Raw genomic sequence first — 21,894 nt, forward strand, 5'->3', positions numbered from 1 at the left:
TCTTCCAGGGTGGAGCCTCCTCAGGAACACATGTGTGTGCACGCATGCACACAAACTCCCACGTGTACACATACACGCAAACTCTCATGTGCGCGTGCATGCACGTGCGCACACAAATACACACAGACACACAGACACACAGACACACACACACACACACACACCAGTCCCAAGCCCAGAGAAGTAGAAATAGCAATGGCCTTAGACACAGAGTCTTTATTTTTATACAAAATTATCCCATATAAAAATTTTTATAAAATGCCAGAAAGTAAATAACTATCCCCCTTCCTGAAGAGGAAAATATCCCCAGGAGGGTTCATCAGACATCCTTTTGGCAAATGGGTCAGCAGGTTCCTAAGGTCCTTGGGCAGGTGGACTCCCTGTCACTGTTCCTAAGACTTTCCAGGACATTAGCTCCAGAAAGAACCTTGGACTCTCTCATTTTACACCTGGGAAAAGTGATGCTCAGGCCAAAAAAGGGCACCCAAGCTCCTCCGGCACCAGGGGCCTCTGTCTGCTCCTCTTTCCCCTGAAGCTCATAGAAAGTTCTCCAACCAAGATGTGCTTCAGAGGGAAAGCTAGGTCTGCTGCTAGATCCACCTCTAAACGCCAGGCAGTAGGCCATGATGCCCTCGCACCTCACCTAGAAATGTACCTGGCAGCACAGGTTCCAGCACACGTGAGCTTCAGGGCCAAAGTGGCCTAAAGAAGCAGGTGACACAACTCGTCCTCCATATCACCTCTCTTGTTCTCAAGGGTCTGCCAGAGTCATGTAGAGAGTCACCTCCTGCTTTGGAACCAAGGAGAAGATCCATAAGCCTTTGCCTTGGGTTTGTAGGCAACTGAGATTCCCTTCTTGCTGATCAGAAACCTGGTGAGCAGTTAAACATCTCTCTCTCTCTCTTTCTCTCTCTCTTTAGAAAAATATAATAATAATAATGACTACTTAATACAAGTAACCTGGGTAGACAAAGTCCATGGGCACGGGGTCCTCAAAGGCGGGGAACGATAATGCAAAGCATCCAGGGAGGGATTCTGAGCTCATGGTTTAGAGGGGTCTTCCTTCCAGGCGCGGCACTCCCGGTACACCAGGAAGGGGTGGACGAACGTCAGAAGAGTGGTGAGCAACAGCGTCACGTTCACCTGCAGGGAGAGGAAGGAGGAAGCCGGTCTAGCAACTCTGAGCCACCCCCTCAAGCAGCAAAGGGGCCAGAAGCGCCCCCAGTTCATATTCCACTTCCCACCACACACTATGGCGCCCTGGAAGAAGGACTTCTGATTATTTTTCATTCTTTTCTGTGAAGTAGGGGAAATTAATACTTCTCACCTCATGGATTAAGAAACAGGGAGCTAGAGAGCATTCAATGATTGACTGCTCAAGGTCACATGGGAAGCTGGGGCAGCACCTGTCATACCACCCATCTGAATGTTAGGTTAGATCCCCTGATTTAATAGTCAGCTAATTATCCTTAGTTTGAGTTTTTCCTTCTTTTTCTCCCAGTGACAGATTTAAACTCCTGTTTTACACTTTGCTGACTTTTTTTAAATGAGGCAAACAGAGGCAGGCAGGGGATCCAAACCCTGAATTCAATGTGGAGAGACATCTGCCCCTTAGCCGTGTGCCTCGGAATGTGTAAGTCTCTTGGAGCCACAGTTTCTACAGAGAACTACAGAGTCCTCCCCGCTCTTAGGACTGGGCCTATGAGCATCCTTCGGGTGTGAGGACCTTGTCTCTCAGGCTAACTCTAGTTCACGTTACAGCCTTGGGAAATGGCCTGCACTCACTTGAAGCAGGGAATATCACTGAAGTCTTAGGTTTTTCTTAAAATTTTGTGAGGATTCTGCATCCTAGTCCAGAATACATTACTTATCTCCACACCCATCATAATTTTCCCTCAAAGCCCTGAATAACAGACTCTCCAGAAGGTTGTACCATGTTACCCTTGTGGCTTCAGCTGCCCCCGGTGCGAGCCAGGGGTACTCCCACGCACACTGATTTGAGAAGCAAGGCCGAGGATGTACCCATGTGCAGAACTCTGCTACAGCACTGGCTCCCGCACCCTGACTCAGCTCTGAGTGCCCCCTGCTGGGCACCTTGCTGCTCTAGGGCTAGTGTCAGCTCTGGACGGAGGCCCCCAGGAACCAGCCTTCCCACAGTACTCTCCCCACAGTCCTCTCCCCACAGTCCTCTCCCTACAGCACTCCTCTCCCCACAGTACTCCTCTCCCCACAGTACTCTCCCCACAGTACTCTCCCCACAGTCCTCTCCCCACAGTCCTCTCCCTACAGTACTCCTCTCCCCACAGTACTCACGTATAAGGGGTTGTTCTGGAGGGGGCCTTTGATGAGGGTGAAGAGGGGGAACTGCAGCAGGGACACAATGGCTGACAAGGTCATCACCAGTCCAAAGAGCTTTCCAAAGTGCTCTGAAGGAAAACTAAGGAGAGAAACAGGGGGATCCAGTGAGCTTCAGGGGCCTGGGCTCTGTGGGCCTCTGTCACCTATGGGCCTCCAATTCCTGTCCTAGGCCTTCCTTTGCCCTCCCACACAGCCCTTCCCTTCCCCTGTGCTCAGGCATTCAGACCACAGAACACAGAGAAGGCTTGTGCTGGCCCCCGGGGGGGGGGGGGGGGGGGGAGGGCAGGGATGCAGCGCAGGCCATACCTGGGGAAATCTTAAGGAAAAGGCAGATGAACACACTATCAAAGAAAGCAGGAATAGAGTACCAAGGGCACAGAAAAGGGCAAAGGCTTTTTTTCCAATTACCCTTGGGAGAGGTGGCATTAAAGGGTACATAGGCATCCACCAGGAGACCGGCAGAAGGGCACAGCTGATGCAAAGGCTCAGATATGTGCATGCTGTCTCCTGCTCTTGGCCTCCACCTCCAGCATCACCTGTTCCCAAATTCAGCTGTCTTCACCTGACAACTCCAGGCCCACCCTCACCCCCCCCCCAGGCTCTGTGCCCCCTACCTGCTTCCCTTTGCCCCATCACAGAACACCCAAGCCCACTTACCCGAGAGTGAGGAAGGCAGCGTTGCCCCCATAGAGGAAGGAGCGGCTGACCACCTGCAGGATGAAGGTGACGTACTGGAGGGGGAGGACAGGGATGGAGGCACAGAGGGCGAAGCCCAGGCACAGCAGAGATGTCAGGGTCAGTGAAGGCACTGCCGACAGGAGGGCCACAGCTGCAGCGGAAGAACCTGTTCCAAGAGGAAAGAGGAGCTGCCGTAGCTGAACCCAATGGAGCACAAGGACAAGAAAGACCAGAGAAGGTGGGAGCAATATCCCCTCAACTGTGTTAAACCACAAGGCAAAGAAAAGACCACCGGCTCCAAATGAAATCAAATTAAAGCAAGCTTATAATTTCGACTAGCCGGGCTGTCTCTCCCAAAAACCATGGGAACAGAAGACAGCCCCGCAGCTCTCTTGGAGCACAGCTTTATAGCCCAGAACGTCACACAAAGTGGGTGGGGGTGGTGTCTTGAGAACTCACAGATAAGAAAATTTTGACAAGCATAACACAAAGGCAGGTAGCAGATCTCAGCATGCAATTTATGAGGCACCATTAGAGTTTCAGAGAGGGTCCTTATCTGGCCAGAGAAAGCCAGAAATTTATAAGGCACCACTAAAGTTTCAGAGAGGGTTGTTATCCGGTCAGGGAAAGCCGGGCATGGGTGAGTCCAAGGCACGGGCAGGCATTCCAAGCAAGTTCAGAAATCGCAGTAATTTATAGTAAAGCTGAAATGATCTTTTCATGCCTTTGTGGCGAGATGGCTCCCAATCTTAAGAGGGAATTAGGCTGGGTTTATCAACTGTCCGAGCAGAAGTGTAGGGGTCATCCTTGAATTCTCTTCTCCTGCATGCTCTGCTGCCATCCCATAAATGACATTGATAATTCACCTCTCCAAAGTACCTTTGGAATGTGTCCACTCTTCCCTGTCCCCATGGGCTTCTCCTACTTTCAGGGCACCATGAACTCACTCAGAGATTATTGCAATGGCTTCCAAACAGGCTCCATGTCTGCTTTTGCACCCTGATACCCTGTAGCCAGGTGTTTTTTGATAGCACAGCTGGTAACAGCCAAAAACTGGAAACAGCCAGTGAGGAAGTGGGGCCCCAACTATGCTACAGCCTCATGGTAAGCCACAGGTAAGAGCAAACTCAGGGCAGAGTCACATAAAAAGAAACCCGGCACCACAACAGTGTGTGAGCGCCTACAGTTGGCTACCTTTATCTAAGGAAGAGGGGCACAGAGACACACTTGTATATACACCATGCTTATCGAACACTTGTATTTAAGAAATAATAAAAATAGTTACTTTAAGAGGGAAGGGAAGGGGTACAAGGAACAGAGAAGGAAGCTAAACTTTGAATATATAATATATCTTGTTTCACAATGTTAGTTTGGGGGAGATGTAAAGTTTATAATGTAATTTTTAAAAATTTTTTAGTTATACATGGTCACAATATCTTTGTTTATATATTTTTATGTGGTGCTGAGGATCGAACCCAGTGCCTCACATGTGCAAGGCAAGCACTCTGCCACTGAGCCACAACCCCAGCCCAATTTTTATTATTATTATTATTATTATTATTATTATTATGTTTTTTTTTTTTTTTTTTTTTGGTATGGGAACTGAACCCAGGGAACTGAGCAATAACCCCAGTCCTTTAAAAATTTTATTTTGAGATAGGGTCTCACTAAGTTGCCCTTAGTGGCCTTGAATTTGTAATCATCCTGCCTCAGGCTCCTGAGTAGCTGGGATTACAAGTACTGACTACCATGCCTGGCTTTAAAATGTAAATCTTTTTAAAACACAATTAAATTAAAATAATGGGAGGGGGGGCGGGGACAAGCAAAGCAATCCCAAAATATCAGAAACAAAATAAAATAAAACAAATGAACATAACTCTGTATCAAGTTGGTGACCCTTTAGACTGTAATTTTACTGTACATCTGTAAAGGGATAGAGTCTAAGGCCAAAAACAGAGAGAGGAAGGAAATGTGGGGGTGGGGGAGAGGAGAAGGGGAAGGAAAGGAGGAGAAGAGGGGAGAAGGAAGGAGCAATAGCATTTGGAAATTGCATTCTTCTTAATATGATGTTGCTAAAACTAGTGATCACATTTAAGATTATCTGTATGTGTGTATGTGTGTATATATTATTTATATATATATGTTATTGGGAAACAAGATTTCAAGAAGAAAAGAAAAGAGACACAATACAAAATCAAGGAAGTGAAATGTGAATGAAAATATCAGCATTAAGTATTCATGGTACATTTTTTCTTACAAAATCTTTTATTTATTTTTATCTATCATAATTCTATCCAACGCCTGAAAGCAGTGACATCACAGGAACAATTAGAAAGCCTGGCATGGAGACTGCAGCCTCTAAATCCCATTTAACATTTAAGGACCCAGGATAGTTGGAGAAATGGCCAATTTCAGATCTGGGGCAGGAAACACTCCTAAGGAAATGAACCAGAACACCCAACAATGCTAAAAAGTAAAGACACTGTCTCAAACTAACGGGAGCATGTCTAAAAGACACAGGTGCTAGATTAGTAAAGTTCTCAGTGGCCAAAGATGGAAGCATTCGAGCATCAAGAATAGTGAGGGAGGGGCTGGGGTTATGGCTCAGTGGTAGAGTGCTCGCCTAGCATGTGCAAGGCCCTGGGTTCGATCCTCAGCACCACATTAAAATAAAGGTATTGTGTCCAACTACAACTGAAATATAAATATTAAAAAAAAAAAGAATAGTGAGGGAAGCCGAGTGAGGTGGCCCATGCCTGTAATCCCAGCAGCTCAGGAAGCTGAGGCAGGAGGATCACAAGTTCAAAGCCAACCTCAGCAACAGGAAGGCACTAAGCAACTCAGTGAGACCCTGTCTCTAAATAAAATACAAAATAGGGCTGGGGATGTGGCTCAGTGGCCGAGTGCCCCTCAGTTCAATTCCCGGTACTAGAAAAAAAAGAGGGAGAGGGAGAGAGAGGGAGAGAGAGGGGGGAGAGAGGGAGAGAGAGAGGAGGAGGGAGAGAGAGAGGAGGAGAGAGGGAGAGGAAGAGAGAAGGAGGGGGAGAGAGGGAGAGAAAGAGAGAGAGAAAGAGAAGAACAGCCCAGGAAGCCAGCTGTGGTGACACACACCTGTAATGCCAGTGACTCAGGAGGCTGAGCAGGAGGACTATAAGTTCAAGGCCAGCCTCAGCAACTTAGCAACTTAGTAAAACCCTGTTTCAAAATAAAAAATAAAAAGGGCTGGGGATGTGGCTCAATAGAAAATTACCCCAAAACCAATCCCCAGGACAAAAACAAAACAATAGTGAGGTGTCCGGTGAAGCTCAGTGGAGAGCACTTGTACAGCACGCATGAGGCCCCGGGTTTCATCCCAGCACCAAAAAAAAAAAGAAGAAGGAGGTGAAGAAGAAGAAGGTGACAGCTGACAGAATGGCTTGAAACATGTCAGACATTTAAAAAAACAAAACAAAACAAAAAAAAAAAAAACCTTTTTTTTAGTTGTAGATGGACACAATATCTTTATTTATTTATTTTCATATGGTGCTGAGGGTCAAACCCAGTGCCTCTCATGTGCAAAGCAAGTGCTCTATCAACAGCTAAAGCCCCAGCCCCCTCAAACATATTTTAAATGAGACTTTAAGACAGAAAGAAGTAGTCATCCCCAGGGGCACTAAGGCACCAACTCTTTCCCCTGAAACTGCTAAAGTAGGGGGAAACCAAGCATTTATTTCAAGGGAAGGAAATAGTAAGGAAAGTCTTTATAGAAAAATTGCAGCTATGAAAAGCAGTAGGAAAGGAAAAAATATAAAATCATCCTTTTACAGCCCTAATAAAATAATGGGTCTAGCCATGGATCATCAGTGGCCGATAAAATCATTAGGCAAAAGGTTGATGGGAAACAGACGGATCAGACTAACAGTGTCCGAATCAGCTGATGAATCTTAACGTCATCACAACAGACAGCAGATACCAGGAGCCTGCTCACAGGAGGGCAGAGGAAGACCACGGTTCCATCTCTGAATGATTCTTGCCAAAAAAATCAAACTGAGTCTCTGTCAAGCCTCTAATCTGCCTGTTTATAGGAAATACCCAATCAGAGGAACACTTTGAAATGACACCAAAAAGATGCCAAATGCAAAATGTGGGAAACACGACAGGACAAATAACCCAGTTCCTTCAACAAGTAAACAACAAGGGAAAAAGCTCAGGAGACATTGTTACAGATTTTAAAAAGGCACATCTACCGAGAACACTTGTAGACCTAGGATCCTAATTTGAACAAACCAACCCTAAAGCTACGTATGAGACAACGAAGCGAATCTGAACAGTGACTGCACATTAGACAGCATTAAGAAATTATTCTTCCTTTTTTAGGCGTGACAATGATGTCATGGTGATATTTACATAAAAGAGGCCCCGCGTCAGAGATCCATGCCGAAGAATTTGCGGGTAAAATGACATGCTGTCTGAGATTCTGCCCCTCCCGGTTCCTGACCCCCACAGGGTGAGGTACCTCAGCAGCCCAGTGTCCTCCCATCATGTCCAAGGATCGTGTCCAATCTCTCGGGGTATGGGAGCAGCCTGGCCCCTTCTCACCCCTCTGCTTCCAGGCCCTTCCCTACAGCTCCCCGAGAACTCTGTGCCCTGGTTGGCCTAGATCATGTGCCAGGATCCACCAGCTGCCTCACTGTCTCGCTCTCTCCGTCACCCTTCTGGCCCCCTCCTCGCATCTCCTCCCTTTTTACTCTTCCCTCAGACTTAGCTTAGATGCCATTTCCTCCAGGAAGCCTTCCCTGACACCAGCCCATCTTCACCTAGAACAGGTTACATGACCTTCTTTGGGTCCCATTATCCCCTGTGTGTTTACACAGGCTCCTCGTCTGAAAACTTCAAATATTATCAAGTTGAAACGCATTCAATACACCTAACCTGCTGAACGTCACAGCTTAGCCTAACCTACTTTAATGTGCTCGGAACATACATTTCAGCCAACAGTGGGCATAATCATCTAACACAAAGCCTGTTTTATAATAAGGCATTGAATACCTCATGTAATTTATGGGAAACTACACTGAAAGGGGAAAAACAGAATGGCTGTACTGCAGGGTTAGTCACCATCAGAAAGTCAGAACCCTGGGGTAGGGACAGTCTGTGGTTTGTGGGTCGTAACTGACTGATTACCTGTCTTGCTCTACCCGCTAGATGGAGAACAGCTTGAGATAAAAGGTGTATCTGACTCATCCACTGCTGAACCCCTGGTGTCTGGCCCTGTCGCTGGTTCTTAATTATCCCTCAGTGCCCGGTGGCTGAATGAATGAATGAATGAGCGCAGGGAGGAAAGGTTAATACGAAAGAAGACAGCGTGAGGTAAACGAGGATCTCTCCTCTCCTGGTCCCTCAACCCATCTCACCTGTCCTTTTCGCTTCCTTCTGGTACCTCTGCTTAAGCCGGTCCATGAGCAGCCCGTTCCAGGGGGCACACAGCACTCCGAAGAACTGAGTGATGGCAAAGGCGTTGGTGTAGGCGCTGACTGCAAAAAGCAGAGCGGGGTCGGTGATAAGAGATACCAGGCCTGATTTCAGGAGAGGATGCCCCAGCCCTGCCCTTGTCCTGCCTGTCCCTCCCGGGCAGGCCCTCTGGCCCTCCTCTGGAACACAGGGCCCCTTCCTCCCGCCCCTCAGGGCTCCAACATGGGCCAGCTGGGCTGCCTCCCAGCCCCCACACACACCTTGCATCCTGTCCCCGCCGGCCAAGTTGGTCAGCAGAGAGTTGAGCGTGCCGATGAAGAGGTAGTGCCACAGCTGGATCACGGACAGCCACACCAGGTGCCAGGCGAAGCGCTGAGACAAAGCATAGCTCCAGAAAGAACGGAGGTTCTGCTGCTGCACGAGTCCTGAGCCGTCTGAGGAGAAAGACGAAGGGGGCGTCAACCATGGGGAAAGTGGAGGGGAAGGAAAGGCAGAGGGTGCCTTCCCAGGACAGGCTCAGGTCCCTTCACCTTCCAGCCTGTGTCAGGAACTCATCTGGTGTGCCCTGTGAGCTGCCTGCAGCCTGCACACCCCCACGGCTGTGCTTTGTCATCTGGTCCTAGCACCTTGAATGACCCTCCGAGTTCTTCCGTCTGTTGAAATGTGATCTGCTGCTCACGGTGTGCTCAATGACATGCCTTGCAATAATACTTTCCTGATCTTTCTTAGCCACAAAGGTAAAAAGAAAGACAGAGGAGAAAGAGCCAATGGGAAGATCACTGGTGGACAGCTATTGTTCTGGCCTGCTCCGTATCGCCTCCCTTGCTTTTGGTCCCAGCATCTTGAGCTTCTTGGGGAAGTCTCCCCTGCTCTATTCCTCGTGGTCTAGATGGGATGATGAGCTACACATTCTGTGCCTCCCCCAGGGTTGACCAGTTACCTCATTCTCCTAAAGGGGTAGAATGCCCCAGAAGTATCCTGGCTCTACATCTCCAGGAGCCTGGCAAGTGCAATTTTCCCCTTGATTTTATGAGCTTCCCAGAGTCCTATTATTCTTTCTTGTTAAAATAAATTTTTATTGTGTATATTTAAGGTATGCAACATGATGTCATGGGATACATATAGATAGTGAAGTGGTTACTATAGTGAAGCAAATTAACATATCCATCATCTCACATGGTTATCCACTTATTTTTTTTTTAAATCCAGAACAGCTAAAATCTATTCACTTAGCAAAAATCTCAAATACAATACAATTGTATCAGCCACAGCCCTCATGTGTAGATGATCTCTCTAGACTTAATCATCCTAGTATCCTTTGGCTACCTTGTATCCTTTGGCTACAGCTCCCTGTTTCCTCCTTCCAAGTCTTGTCTTTATTTCTCCTACAGCCAGCAGTGGCTGATTTGTAATATTTGTAACCAAAGAGAGAGGGGGGAAAGGAGGCAGCAATGGAGACGGGGGCCATGAGAGAGGGCAGAGCCATGAGACAGAGATGGGGACAAAGAAACCAAGGTCAGTGCACTGGCACAGCAGGTGAGAGAGGCCTGGAGTAGGGGTGGGGAGCCAAACAATGGAAGGCAGACATCACTGGGCACAGGACGAGATGCAGAGAGAGAAGAGGAACACAGGGAAGGAACACAAAAGGGACAAAAGTCCTGCCCTCTCTAATGCCTCTACAAAGTGAGGGGACAGAGAAGGTCCTTTCTCCACCCCTCCTGTCCTGACTCAGCCCCTGGGGTGCTCCTGACGGGAGGAGCCAGGTGAGGGCCTGGTGAGTGGCAGGAAAGGCCAGGTTCTGAAGGGGAGATGAGCTGACCAGCAGGGCTCACCTCTGTTTGATGAAAGACACTCATTTGACTGCAGCTCCCTGTTTTCGGGCTCAGCTGTTTTCTTCTCTTCCTTTCTGGAACCACGCCCAGAACACAGGCTGTGGAAACAGAAGCCCCAGCAGCCAGGCCAAGCACTGTGAGCTGCACCCAAGACCCAGACTGGAGGGAACAGTGCAATGGATCCCCATCTCCCCATTTCCCTGCACAATGGAGCCGCCTTTGAACAACCCCAGTGTCCAGGCAGCAGTCCAGATGGATCCGATCAGGACGCCTGGAGGTAAAAATCAGGCTCCCATTTTTCAAAAATAATCTCCAAATGATTCTAGTGATTCTAATATGTAGAAAAGTAGGGGGCGCTCTGGTAGCCTGGGAAGAGGATGGGCCTGGGGTTCCCATCTCAGCCCTGCCTCTTCCTAGCTTCAGGAACATTCTCAGATCCACCCCTTATGGGGCCTCATTTTTCCCATTTAGAACATGGAGGTAAGAGCCGGGTGCAGTGGTGCAGGCCTGTAATCCCAGCGGCTTGGGAGGCTAACACAGGAGGATCACGAGTTCAAGGCCAGCCTCAGCTACTTAGCAAGTCCCTAAGTAACTCAGTGAGACCCTGTCTCTAAATAAAATATTTTTAAAAAGGGCTGGAGATGTGACTCAGTGGTTAAGTGCCTCTGGGTTCAATCCCTAACACAGAAAAAGAATATCTGAGAAGATTGTTGTGAGAATGAAATCAAAGGGCACCTGGGGTCTGACAATTGGGAAATGAGCAGCAAATGAACACCCTCTGTCTACTCCTTGTATCTGAGTGCAAAAATTATCACAGGTACTGACCCCTCTGTATCTCCACCCTTTGCAATGGGACTTATCAGCTCTTTTTCTCATCCCCTAAATCTGAGCTGGCCTTGTGAATTGCTTCAGTCAAAAGAATGGAACAAAAGCAAGGTGCCAGTCTAAGTCACAAGAAAACTCCTGCATTTCTGCACTCTCTCGGAACCCTGACACCACCACATGAGCAAGCCCAGCCCAGTCTGCTGGAAGATGAACCATGTAACCCAAACATCCCTACTACTACTCCAAACCCCGTAGTCTACTAGACTAGCCTACCCCCAGATAGTACATCAGATGGTCAGAAGCATAAGCAACTCCACTTAAATCATTTAATTCTGGCCCTGGTCTGTAGAACTAGCCAGCTATCCAAATTGTGGAAAAGAATAAATGCTTATTATTCTAGACCATTGAGTTTGGGGGTAAGTTTGTTATGCAGCAATAGCTAACTGATACACTCCTGTTCCCATTCTCCTCTCCTGGGACAGGTTTGCTCTTCTCTATCTGTTGTACTTCTTGCTTTCCACTCTAGATCTAGGATTTGGCCCACAATCCTTACCCATAGCTGTAGTTGGGAGGCAGTGGGTAGGGAATGTGCCCCCGGGGCATCAGGAGGAAAGTACGCCCGACATGCCAGATACTACATGCAGAGAGGAAGATGAAGGAGGCCCTAAGGCTGATGCCCTGTTCATAAAGAAGCTACAAATAAAAGAAAAAAGAAGTCAGTGCACTCCCCCACATTCATAGCAGCATTATTGACCCAAGCATCCATCATTAGATGAATAGATAAACAAAATGTGGTCTATCTATTCAATGGAATATTACTCATTCTTAAACAAGAAAATCCTGACCCATGCTAAATATGGATGACTCTTGAGGATATCAGACCAAGTGAAATAAGTCAGTCACAAAAGGACAAATTCTGTATGCTTCTACTTATATGAGATACCTAAAGTATGCAAATTCATAGATAGAAAGCAGAACCGGGAGGCTGGTAGGCAGGGAGCGGGGGGAATGGGAAGTGTTTTAATAGGTAGACTATTCCAATTTTATATAAAAAGAGTTCTGGAGGTACACAGTGGTTCCACACTGTGAATGCACTTCCTGCTACAAACTGAATACTTAAAGATGGTTAAAGTGGGGCATTTTATGTTATGTTTAAAAAGTCAGGGTAGCTCAGTGGCAGAGCATGTGCTCAGCATGCACAAGGCCCTGAGTTCAATCCCTTGCACCAAAATAAGCAAATAAATAAAGAAAAAGAAAAGTCAATGTGGGTGGCAGGAACTAGAACCAGTTTCCTAGAGGAGTCTTAGCAGGCCTCTTGCTCACGCCCTGGAGGCTGAACATGGACACCCCACTCCCATAGTCTCTCAGCCCAGGGCCCAGCCAGATGCGGGGAGCCATCCTGTCGCCCTTCGTCACAGTCTTGCGGAGCCTCCTAGTAGGGCTCTCAGGGATCTCCCAGCCGAGGGCTTCCCACACACACCAATAGCAGGGAAGTCTTTTTGTTCAAACAAAATTTACACAAAAACTCAACTTAGCAAACACATCCGTGGGAACCTGCCAAGTTATCTTCCCCTGCATTCTCCTTGGTGACCAACAGCACATCAAAGGGAACTCCTGAGTTCCTCGACAAAACCCCAGATCTAGTCCAACCCCCTCCTCCCTCCACAGAGGGTGACTGAGGCCCTCCATGTGCAAGGAATTGCCCAACGTCAGAGGACGCAGCCAAGTTGGATTAAACCAGGGATTCCAGCTCCTGCTACAGCACCCTCCCCGGCCACCTCTGGAGGGGAGGGAAATGGTGGCATGCCCAGGGGAAGGGAGAGAACCTGGAAAGTGACCTTGCACCAGGGGTCAAAAGGCTTGCGTGCCCCAGGAGTTCAGTCTCTGGGTGACCCTCCAAGCCAAGGTGCTCGGGGGACTAACTGAGGTTCATTTTGGGGTCGGGACCTCCAGAGATCCTCTTCTCTTGTGATCCTCAGGCGGCATCAGCTGCTTCTGGTCCAACACAAACCCCAGCATGGGACTCACACTCTTTCACCCCTTCCCCCTCAGCCATATTTCGTGTGCTGACTTTTGTCCTCCAGCCTGTTGCCTCATAATCAAAACATGGCAGCCTTAACTCCAGCTATCACATCCTCCCAATGCAACACTCAAAGAGGAAAGGTAAGAAGGGAGACTGAGGAGGAAGGCTTTCTTTTTACTCCATTCTCATTTTCCTTCAGGGAAGAAGTACCCTCTGAAGTTCTTGCAGAACCTCCTTCATCTCATTTAGAAGGGCTTGAGCCAGGCGCTCTCCACCCGCCTGTAATCCCAGCAGCTCAGGAGGCTGAGGCAGGAGGATTGTGAATTCAAAGCCAGCTTCAGGAAAAGTGAGGTGCTAGGCAACTCAGTGAGACACTGCCTCCAAATAAAATACAAAATAGGGCTAGGGATGTGGCTCAGTGGTTGAGTGTCTCTGAGTTCAATCCCTAGTACCTCCCCACCCTCCAAAAAAGAAGAAGGGCTTGATCATATGTCCACTTCTGACCATCACGGGTGGTGGGTGGGGTAGGGGGAGATGCTGTGGTTGGCTTAAACACCAATCAGGATTCATTCCCTAGGCTGGGAAGGTTAGCAATATTAAACAATTAAAACTGTTAGCAGATGGTTGTTGTTGGACCACCAACGGCACTGGTAACAGTGCATCCCCCTGACACCTGCCATCAGCCCTTAGGAGAGCTGCACAGGCCCTCTATCTGCCCCTCTTATCCACCAGCCCCTTCCCACCTGCTCATCCAAACTAGAGGGTCATATCAGCACACACCCCGCTCCAAAGGGCCCCCAGTCTCTGCAAACACTGCCAACACATATCCATGCTGTAAAAAGACCAGGTGAGGGCAAAGAAGGGGCTTCCTGGTTACAGCTCAGGCTCTAGAAGCAGAAAGGCCTGGGTTTCAGCTCAAGTATGGCCTACTAGCTGCAGAACTGTCAGCAAAGCACCTTAACCTTGCAGAGACTCAAGGCTTCATCTGTAAAATGGGGGAGCAAAATAGTGCCTAATTCAGAGAATTGACAGAAATCACACAAAGTTCATGGGACAAGTGTGTGGCAGATTTCATCTCACTTAGAATGGCAATCACCAAGAATACAAGCAACAAAAATGTTGGCGAGGATGTGGGGAAAAGGCACACTCATCCATTGCTGGTGGGACTGCAAATTGGTGCAAACACTCTAGAAAGCAATACAGAGCTTCCTTAGGTAACTTGGAATGGAACCATCCTTTGACTAGTTATCACTCCTTGGTTTATGCCCAAAGGACTTAAAATCAGCATATTACAAGGATGCAGCCACATCAATGTTTATAAGAGCTCAATTCACAAGAGCTAAAATGTGGGACCAACCTAGATGCCCTTCAATAGATGAATGGATAAAGAAACTGTGGTATATATACATAATGGAATATTGCTCAGCACTAAAAGAGAATAAACTTTTGGTATTTTCAGGTAAATGCAATAGAGAATATCATGCTAAGCAAAGCAAGCCAATCCCAAAAAACCAAAGGCTAAATGTTTTCTCTGATAAGCGGATGTTGATCCATAATGGGAGCAGGGGCAACATGGGAAGAATGAAGAAACTTTGGGTTGGACAAAGGGTTGGACAAAGGGAGACATGGGGGTAGGAAAGATGGTGGATTAAGACAGACATCATTAGCCTAGGTACATGTATGATTGCACGAATGGTATGACTCTACATCATGTACAACCAGAGAAATGAAAAGTTGTGCTCCATTTGTGACAATGAATCAAAAGGCATTCTGCTGTCATATATACCTAATTAGAATAAATAAATAAATAAATATCAGTACACTACAGTGACACAGCCACATCAATGTTTATAGCAGCTCAACTCACAATAGCTAAGCTATGAAATCAATCTAGGTGCCCTTCAATAGATGACTGGATAAAGAAACTGTGATATACACATGGACTATTACTCAGCCTTCAAGAAGAATGAAATTATGGTAATTTCCAATAAATAGATGGAGCTGGAGAATATCACACTAAGTGAAATAAGCTAATCCCAAAGAACCAAAGGCTGAATGTTTTCTCTGATATGCAGATGTTAATTCACAATGGGGGCGGAGAAGCTAGGGAAGAATAGAGGTACTTTGGATTAGACAGAAGGGAGTGAAAGGAGGGGAGGGGTTGTGGGGGTAATAAGGATAGTAGAATGAATTGGACATCACCCCAGTGCATGTTTAATACACGACTGGTGTAATTCTACATCATGTACAAGCAGAAGAATGAGAAGTTTTACCCTATTTATGTATGCTATGTCAAAAATGCATTCTACCATCATGTATAACTAATTAGAACAAATTTTTTAAAAAATACCAAATTCTGCTATTATTTACCTTAATGAATAGGAAGATCGCAGAGGAAGAGTCAAATGCTCCATTGTAGAGGGTGATGATGGTAGAACGGTGTTTGCCAAACAGGTTCCCAATCTAGAGAAGACACAACAAGTCTGGACCACCGATCTACTCATGGAACAACTCTATCTTGAGTGTCCAGCAAGCGCCAGCCACACACAGAACCTACACCACCCTCCACCCCAAGAGCTCCCCCCCCTGGCTTGGGCCAACCCCATCAGAAGCAGCCAACTGTGGAAAAGTGCCCTCCTTCCCTCATCCCAACCACTGACACTCGACAGACCCACACCTGCAGGTTGGTGATAAGAAACAGGATTCCCCCGACGGTGAGCATGGGCATGGCCAGGAAGAGCAGCACAGCCGAGTCTAGAACCATCAAAGTCAGAGGTGGGCCGATGCCGCAGCAACCCAAAGAAGACCCCAAATGCCACACATCCTCCCCTCTCCTCCAGGAAGCCCCAGATCCCACCTGCTCCAGAGGCTCGACAACCCTGGACCCAGCTCTCCCCAGCTTCTGGCCTCCCTCAAGGGTCTTAGGGTACAGATTTTCCCTGCTGTGTCTGCAGAGTTATCTTTTTTTCCACTACAGATGGGTTTAGGTCTGTGGCAAACCACAAGCACCCCCTCCTCTTCACCCCCCCACACTAGGAGGAAAGAGGACATCAGACTCAGTCCACTTGTCCCTAAAAGCCCAGCCTCTAATTCACTGCATGACCACAACCTTGAGCTGTTTTTCTGGGTCTGTGCCTCAGTCACCTCATCTGTTCAATGGGAACAACAGTCCCTACTTTTCCTGCCTCATGAGGGTGCTGGGAGATCTGACTGAGAACACGGCCATGGTCTTTCCTTTGTCCCTGAACTTCAAGCTATTCCTTCATGTCAGGCGTGGTCCCTGGCACTGGAAGTGCCAGATAGAAAAGCACGCCTCTTGCACTTGAAAAGACTGGCTGCAAGCAGATTGCTAAGACAGGCCTGGTAAGCACTGAGTAATTGCAAAATAAGGGCCAGGGCCGAAGGAACTCTGGGTAAAGTAGTCTTTCCCAAACCACAGACTTCTGCCCTCCTTTACGATTTTGGCCATAACCTCTGCCTGTCCTATTATTTGTTAAAATGTTTTCTTTAGGGGATGGGGGAGGGCAGAACCCATGCTTAGCATGAGCAATACCCAGGGTTCCATCCCCAGCCCCACAAAGAAAGAAACTATTTTCTTTAATTTGACCCACTTTTATCCAAAAGAAAACCACTTGAAGAGACCCTTTCTAGGGGTGGGGATATAGTTCAGTTGGTAGAGTGTTTGCCTCGCATGCACAAGGCCCTGGGTTCAATCCCCAGCACCACACACACCAAAAAAAAAAAAAAAAAAAGGAAAGAGATACTTTGTGTCACCATTATAAGTAGAAACCCTTGGTCCCTGGTTATGAATGGGAGTGTAAATGCAAAATTAAATACAACAAAGAAAAACAATGTTATCGACCTGCTCCTGTCATCAGTGTGTTAGACTAGCCCCAAGAAAACAAAACGACTGAAAGAGAAATAAAATCACTGTTCCAGCAGGTGACTCAATGTTTGTTAGTGAAGTTGTCTGGGCTCCTAATATATCTGTGTGTGTGTATGTGGTGTGGTGTGTGCTGGGGCTAAGATCCTTTTGAGTAACTACTGTTGTGTAACTTGAGAAGCCCTGAACTGGGCTAATTTTAGAGCATTCGTGCTATTTACCATTTCAATTTCTGTACTTATAAAAACGTCCATGTCTCCTAATGAACTAAAGGTTGGCAGAGACTGCTTTCACAAGAGTTATTGTGGCTTCCAGACCTTTTCCAGAACAAAAAGTCCCATTTTTTTAATGGAGGAAGAGGGGGAAGAGTTGCTCAAACGATTCACAATGGTGAATCAAACACGAGCCAGCCACATGCGGCTACTTGAAAATTATTGACAGGCTTTCGATTACCTGAGGCCCGTTTGATAAGGAGAACAGTTTGAAGACTTTGGCCTGAGGTGCCATGCTATCTCACAAGATCTGTTTGGATCTGTTTGGATCTCAGCATGAATGCAGACCATCCTTGACATCATCTCCGATATAGAACCAGTTATGTGCTATACCTTGAATTCCTAACCCCAAAATTGAGCCACTCCGTCTGAGCCTGGGGAGGAATAATGGGAGGCATCTCCCAGCTAGTATAACCAGGGAGCTAGCACAGGAGGGTCAGGAGCCCACCCCCCCAGGCCCGCCTCCCACCAACTCTGGAGCAAGTCTTTGCCAAGGGTCCCTCTCCAGCCTCAGTTGGCTCTTCTTCATAAAGAAGGCAGGATGGATAAACCAAGTTGGAATTCATAGATTTCAATAAAGGGGAATATTTGAAAAATAAAAAGCTTTTGAGTATAATAGAGTTGTCAACTTTTATCCTGCTAAGTAAGGATACTTTCAAAACTCATTCATATCATCATTTGATTTTTTTAAAAAAAGAAAGAGAGATCATTTTTACACCTCCAAGAGGGAAATAATCCCTTGAATAAATCCTCTCTGAAACAGCCCACTTCCATTGCCCTTCCTTCTCACATTTTCTCAGAAGACTAAGCTGTGTTCACAAACCAGCAAAAACCTCGTGACCACTGAGGGACTCTTGCCAGCTGATCTCTGAATAACCAGGGGGTGCTTGGGCTCTGGCTGACACCCTCTGTACCTGGCCCATCTATCAGTGCCCCTCGTCTTTGTCCCTCCTCCCACCTAACATGACTCACCTGCAGAGGTGAAGGCTATGGTCAGAGTGGCACTGGTATAGAAAAATCTGAAATACAGAGAAGAATACCGTCAAGGAAGGAGAAAGCCCAGAGACAAAACAGGCCTCTGCTCCCCTCCCCTCCAGGCCTAGAAGCATGCTGCCTCCTCAACCTGGGAGTTCAATTCTGGAAATTCAAGGGGCACCGATGCCTCCTGGGAGGCTCAGTACCAGGTATGAGAAGCCCAGTGAGAAGATGTGACCCTGACTCACAGACTGTGCATAGGGAGTCTTGGATAATGAGTTCTGTTGAGAACAGGATGGGCTCAGGACTTAGCCAGGAGCAGACTAGACAGGGCCCAGGCTCTCTCACCTGGAAGTTCTAAGAGGCAAACCCTTGGAAAAGCAGGTGAGTGATTAGTCTGTAAATCAACACCTTGAGTTCTAATTCCTCCCTACTGTGTGACTTTGGGCAAGCCGCTTTCCTTCTCTGGGCCTCAGTAGTTTCTTCTGCAAAGGGCAAGAATCAGACTGACCTAGACTCCGAGCTTAAGGTTCTAGAATGATTTCAGAACGACAATCCCAAGGTTCCAGGGATTCCTTAGCAAGTTGAAGATCTTATAAAGAATGAAGTACTAAAAGCAGAACCCTAAAGATAGAGAAGAAGGAAAGGGCAAAGAAGAAGGGGTAGAGAAGATGAAAGATGGAGAGTCAAAGACGAAGAAAAACTAAAATAGTCTTTATTCATCCAAAGGCTTAAGTGAACAGGACTTGCTTCCCTCTCTGAGTATGTCCTGGCCCAGGTCCACCGGCTCCCCCATCCTTCTCTTTAAATAGTTTTTTGTTTTTTTTTTTTTTTAAGAGACAGAGAGAGAATTTTTAAATTTTTTTTTTTTTTTTTTTTTTAGTTTTCGGTGGACACAACATCTTTATTTTACGTGGTGCTGAGGATAGAACCCAGTGCCCTGTGCATGCCAGGCAAGTGAGCGCGCTACCGCTTGAGCCACATCCCAAGCCCCCCATCCGTCTCTTTGACAGCTGAGCTCACACCAGCCTCCCTGGGTGCTGCCCTGGGTCATATCAGCCCTCAGCAGACCAGTGCTTATCACTGAACCTGGCCATGAGCACAGAGATCCAAACACAGAAGCCAATGGCAGGAACAAACTATTCCTCTCCCTCTGACCCACCTGTTGCCTGAAAGGGAGACCCCCCTCTGTCGCCCTCCAGTCCGAGGGGACCTGAAATCCCACCACTGCAGACACCCAGAAAACCTCAGTAACGGAGCCCTGGTCAGGCATGGGGTGAGGAGGATAAAGAACAAGGCTGAGTTGGTGTGAGGACTTTTAGGAGTGACAGAAGGGTCCCCAGAGTGAAGGGAGGCAGAGAGAGGCAATCTTGGGTGTGCTCATTTTGTAACCCTGACCCCAGGCCAGACCTCACAGGAAGTCAGCCTGGGTTCCTGCTCAATTCAGCAGGTGATAAAAAGACACACTGTTCTCTGGAGCCAGGGGAAGGAGGTGAGGAAAGGCTAGAGAGGGTGTGGGGGAGGAGGGCGGGCCTAGAGACACATCCTGCCAGCCAGCTACTGCTCAGGAGCCTGCCAGGACTGTCCCATCGCCTGACCTGGGTTTCCCTCCCAGCCAGGCAGCTGCGTGAAGAATTCCTCTTACTCGCCTCTGCCCAGGCTGGGCCTTTGGACTTACATGGCTAAGAGGCGGGCTACGGTGGTCTTAAAACGGTCAAAGATGTAGCCAGTGGGTAACGTCATGAAGTTGTTCATGAAGGAGGCCACGGTGAAGATGAGAGAGAACCTCTCATCCTGGGCTTTGCAGTCTGGAGAGAGAAGGGTTCTCAGAAGTCCAGGATACATGGGCCAAGCTCCCATCACCCCAGCCTCCCGCTAGGTGAGTGCCCAGTTCGGGCTCCCCTCCCCGAGGACAGCTCGCCGGGCAGAAGGCTCTTCCTCAAGCTGGGTTAAGACGCAGCTGTCCCTAAAGATTCCTACCCCCAAGACACCCCTTGGAAGCCCCCTGCATCTCCTAGACAAGAGGGGGACTTGCTGACACTCCTCTTGCCCTAGAAAGGCTGGAAAGGTGAGCAAGAGGTGGAGTCCTCCCTATCCCTTCCCAACCTCCTGGGAACCTGGCTCAGCGTCCTTGGAAAAGCCAGCGCTGTCCTTACCAGCTTGCCCTGTGGCGTTGCTCAGGAGACCAGCATCTGCTTCACAGAGCTCCTCAAAGTAACGCTCTGTTTTGAAGACAAACACTAGCGAAGCCCAGCCAAAGAGGACACCCGCAAAGCCAAGGCATTCCAGCAGCCCCGTCAGAAGGGTGGCCACACGAAGGGGCAGGCTCGGCCCTGCCATGGCCCCAAATCTTCAAGTCCCACTTTGTCCTCCTGGACGGACCACACAAGGTCCTGGTGTGTGCCCACTTGGAAAATTCCTTTGGCAATTCCTTTCCTTCAAGGAGCTGTATAGTTCCAACTTTTGGGAGCCTGGGCAAAACCCATCAGTGGATGATTCTCTGGATCCTGAAAAACAAGGTAGAGGCTGCCTGTGGGAAAGGGAGAGGTGGACAAAGGGGGGGGGGAGCAGAATGATTATGAGCCCTGGAAGGAAATTTCAGGAATCACACCTTCACTGGGAATGTAGAGGGATGGCAGAGGGTTTGGCGTGTGCAAGGTTCAATTCCCAGCACAAGCAAAAATAAATAAATAAAAGTAAATAAATAAAAAAAACTTTTCATACATCATCTCATTATTGCATCTGAATACCAACTTGGCAACCCAGAGTCACAGATGGAAGTTAATGCTGTACCCAAGGTAGCCCAAGCAGCAGGGTGGGAAACAGGAACTCCTGAGCTCGTTCTGAATGGAGTCCACTAAAACAGGAACAGCCCCCCGGACCCGGTGCAGGGGGACTCGACACACAGCCAACGCACCTTCTCACCACCTCCCGCAAAGCTGACGGTTTGCTACCTTCACTTTACTGGCACAAAAGTTTCAGGGGACTTCCTGAACTTGCCCAAGGTCACACGGCTAATAGTCACAACCCAGGCCACACGAGTCCCCAGCTCCAGACGCGAGCCTTGCCTAGGGCTCCCACGCCTCGTCCCCGCCGCCCGCCGCACACCAGTCCACTTGCACCAAGCCCCGCGGCCACTCCCGCTGCCCGGAGCCCCCCTCCCCGCCCTGCGCCCGGCTGCCTTCCCGCGGAGGCGCCGCCGGGCCCAAGTCCTACCCGCGCGCGCGACGCCAAGGGCTGCTGTCACTCGGCGCTGGCGGGTCGCGCTCTGGATCCGCGCCTGACTCCGCCCCTCCCAGGCCTTTGCCGGCCTCCACCCGCGCCCGCCCGGAAGGGGATGGGACAGGCCTCCTCGTCTCCATCACTTCCTTCTCTCTCTTGACCTCCGCCCCTTCTTCTCCTTCGGTGGCCCTCCAGCACGCCCGCCGAGTCTCTTTCCGTCTCTCCTGACTCGTGTGCACACACCCCCCGCCCAGCTCCCTGGTCCCCTTCCTGCCCCAAGCAACTTGGTTTTCACAACGTTCCAAGCCCAGGTCCACCCAGGGAGATGATGCACGCAGAGCAAAGAGCTTCAGCAAGCACGCGGACTCGCACGCC

The 21,894-nt window shown here is 48.5% G+C and overlaps 1 protein-coding gene and 1 non-coding gene across 6 annotated transcripts; one reads left to right on the plus strand and one right to left on the minus strand.

Moving 5' to 3' along the window:
• Window positions 1-203: 203 nt before the first annotated feature.
• On the minus strand, window positions 204-21,578 carry Slc43a3 (solute carrier family 43 member 3). Of its 5 annotated transcripts, none has more exons than XM_076847252.2 (13): window positions 21,514-21,578; window positions 20,454-20,804; window positions 19,976-20,105; window positions 18,295-18,341; window positions 15,845-15,921; window positions 15,538-15,630; window positions 11,698-11,837; window positions 10,320-10,393; window positions 8,748-8,921; window positions 8,430-8,549; window positions 3,016-3,202; window positions 2,314-2,437; window positions 204-1,143 (listed from the first exon to the last, which is right to left on the minus strand). In XM_076847252.2, exons 2-13 carry the CDS (start codon window positions 20,635-20,637, stop codon window positions 1,042-1,044), a joined length of 1,452 nt encoding a protein of 483 aa, XP_076703367.1. In that variant the 5' UTR covers window positions 20,638-20,804; window positions 21,514-21,578; the 3' UTR covers window positions 204-1,041. The 5 variants fall into 5 exon arrangements, with proteins under 5 accessions (XP_076703367.1, XP_076703364.1, XP_076703365.1 ...); XM_076847249.2 differs by having other exon boundaries at window positions 10,320-10,417; XM_076847250.2 differs by lacking the exon at window positions 21,514-21,578 and adding an exon at window positions 21,252-21,375 and having other exon boundaries at window positions 10,320-10,417.
• Window positions 16,821-16,894, plus strand: Trnaa-cgc (transfer RNA alanine (anticodon CGC)). The gene has a single exon. It is a non-coding gene; the product is annotated as a tRNA-Ala (tRNA).
• Window positions 21,579-21,894: the final 316 nt, after the last annotated feature.

This window comes from Callospermophilus lateralis, chromosome 2 (assembly GCF_048772815.1).
Source record: "Callospermophilus lateralis isolate mCalLat2 chromosome 2, mCalLat2.hap1, whole genome shotgun sequence".
NCBI classification, from domain to species: domain Eukaryota; kingdom Metazoa; phylum Chordata; class Mammalia; order Rodentia; family Sciuridae; genus Callospermophilus; species Callospermophilus lateralis.

Excerpts from the sequence above, each read along its gene's own strand:
- Slc43a3 (XM_076847249.2), bottom strand. The coding sequence starts at position 20,637 with ATGGCAGGGCCGAGCCTGCCCCTTCGTGTGGCCACCCTTCTGACGGGG. Across the intron at positions 11,838-15,537 it reads CGATCTTCCTATTCATTAAG|CTTCTTTATGAACAGGGCAT; the intron begins GTAAATAATAGC and ends TTTTATTTGTAG. Across the intron at positions 2,438-3,015 it reads GCTGCCTTCCTCACTCTCGG|TTTTCCTTCAGAGCACTTTG; the intron begins GTAAGTGGGCTT and ends TTCTCTCCTTAG.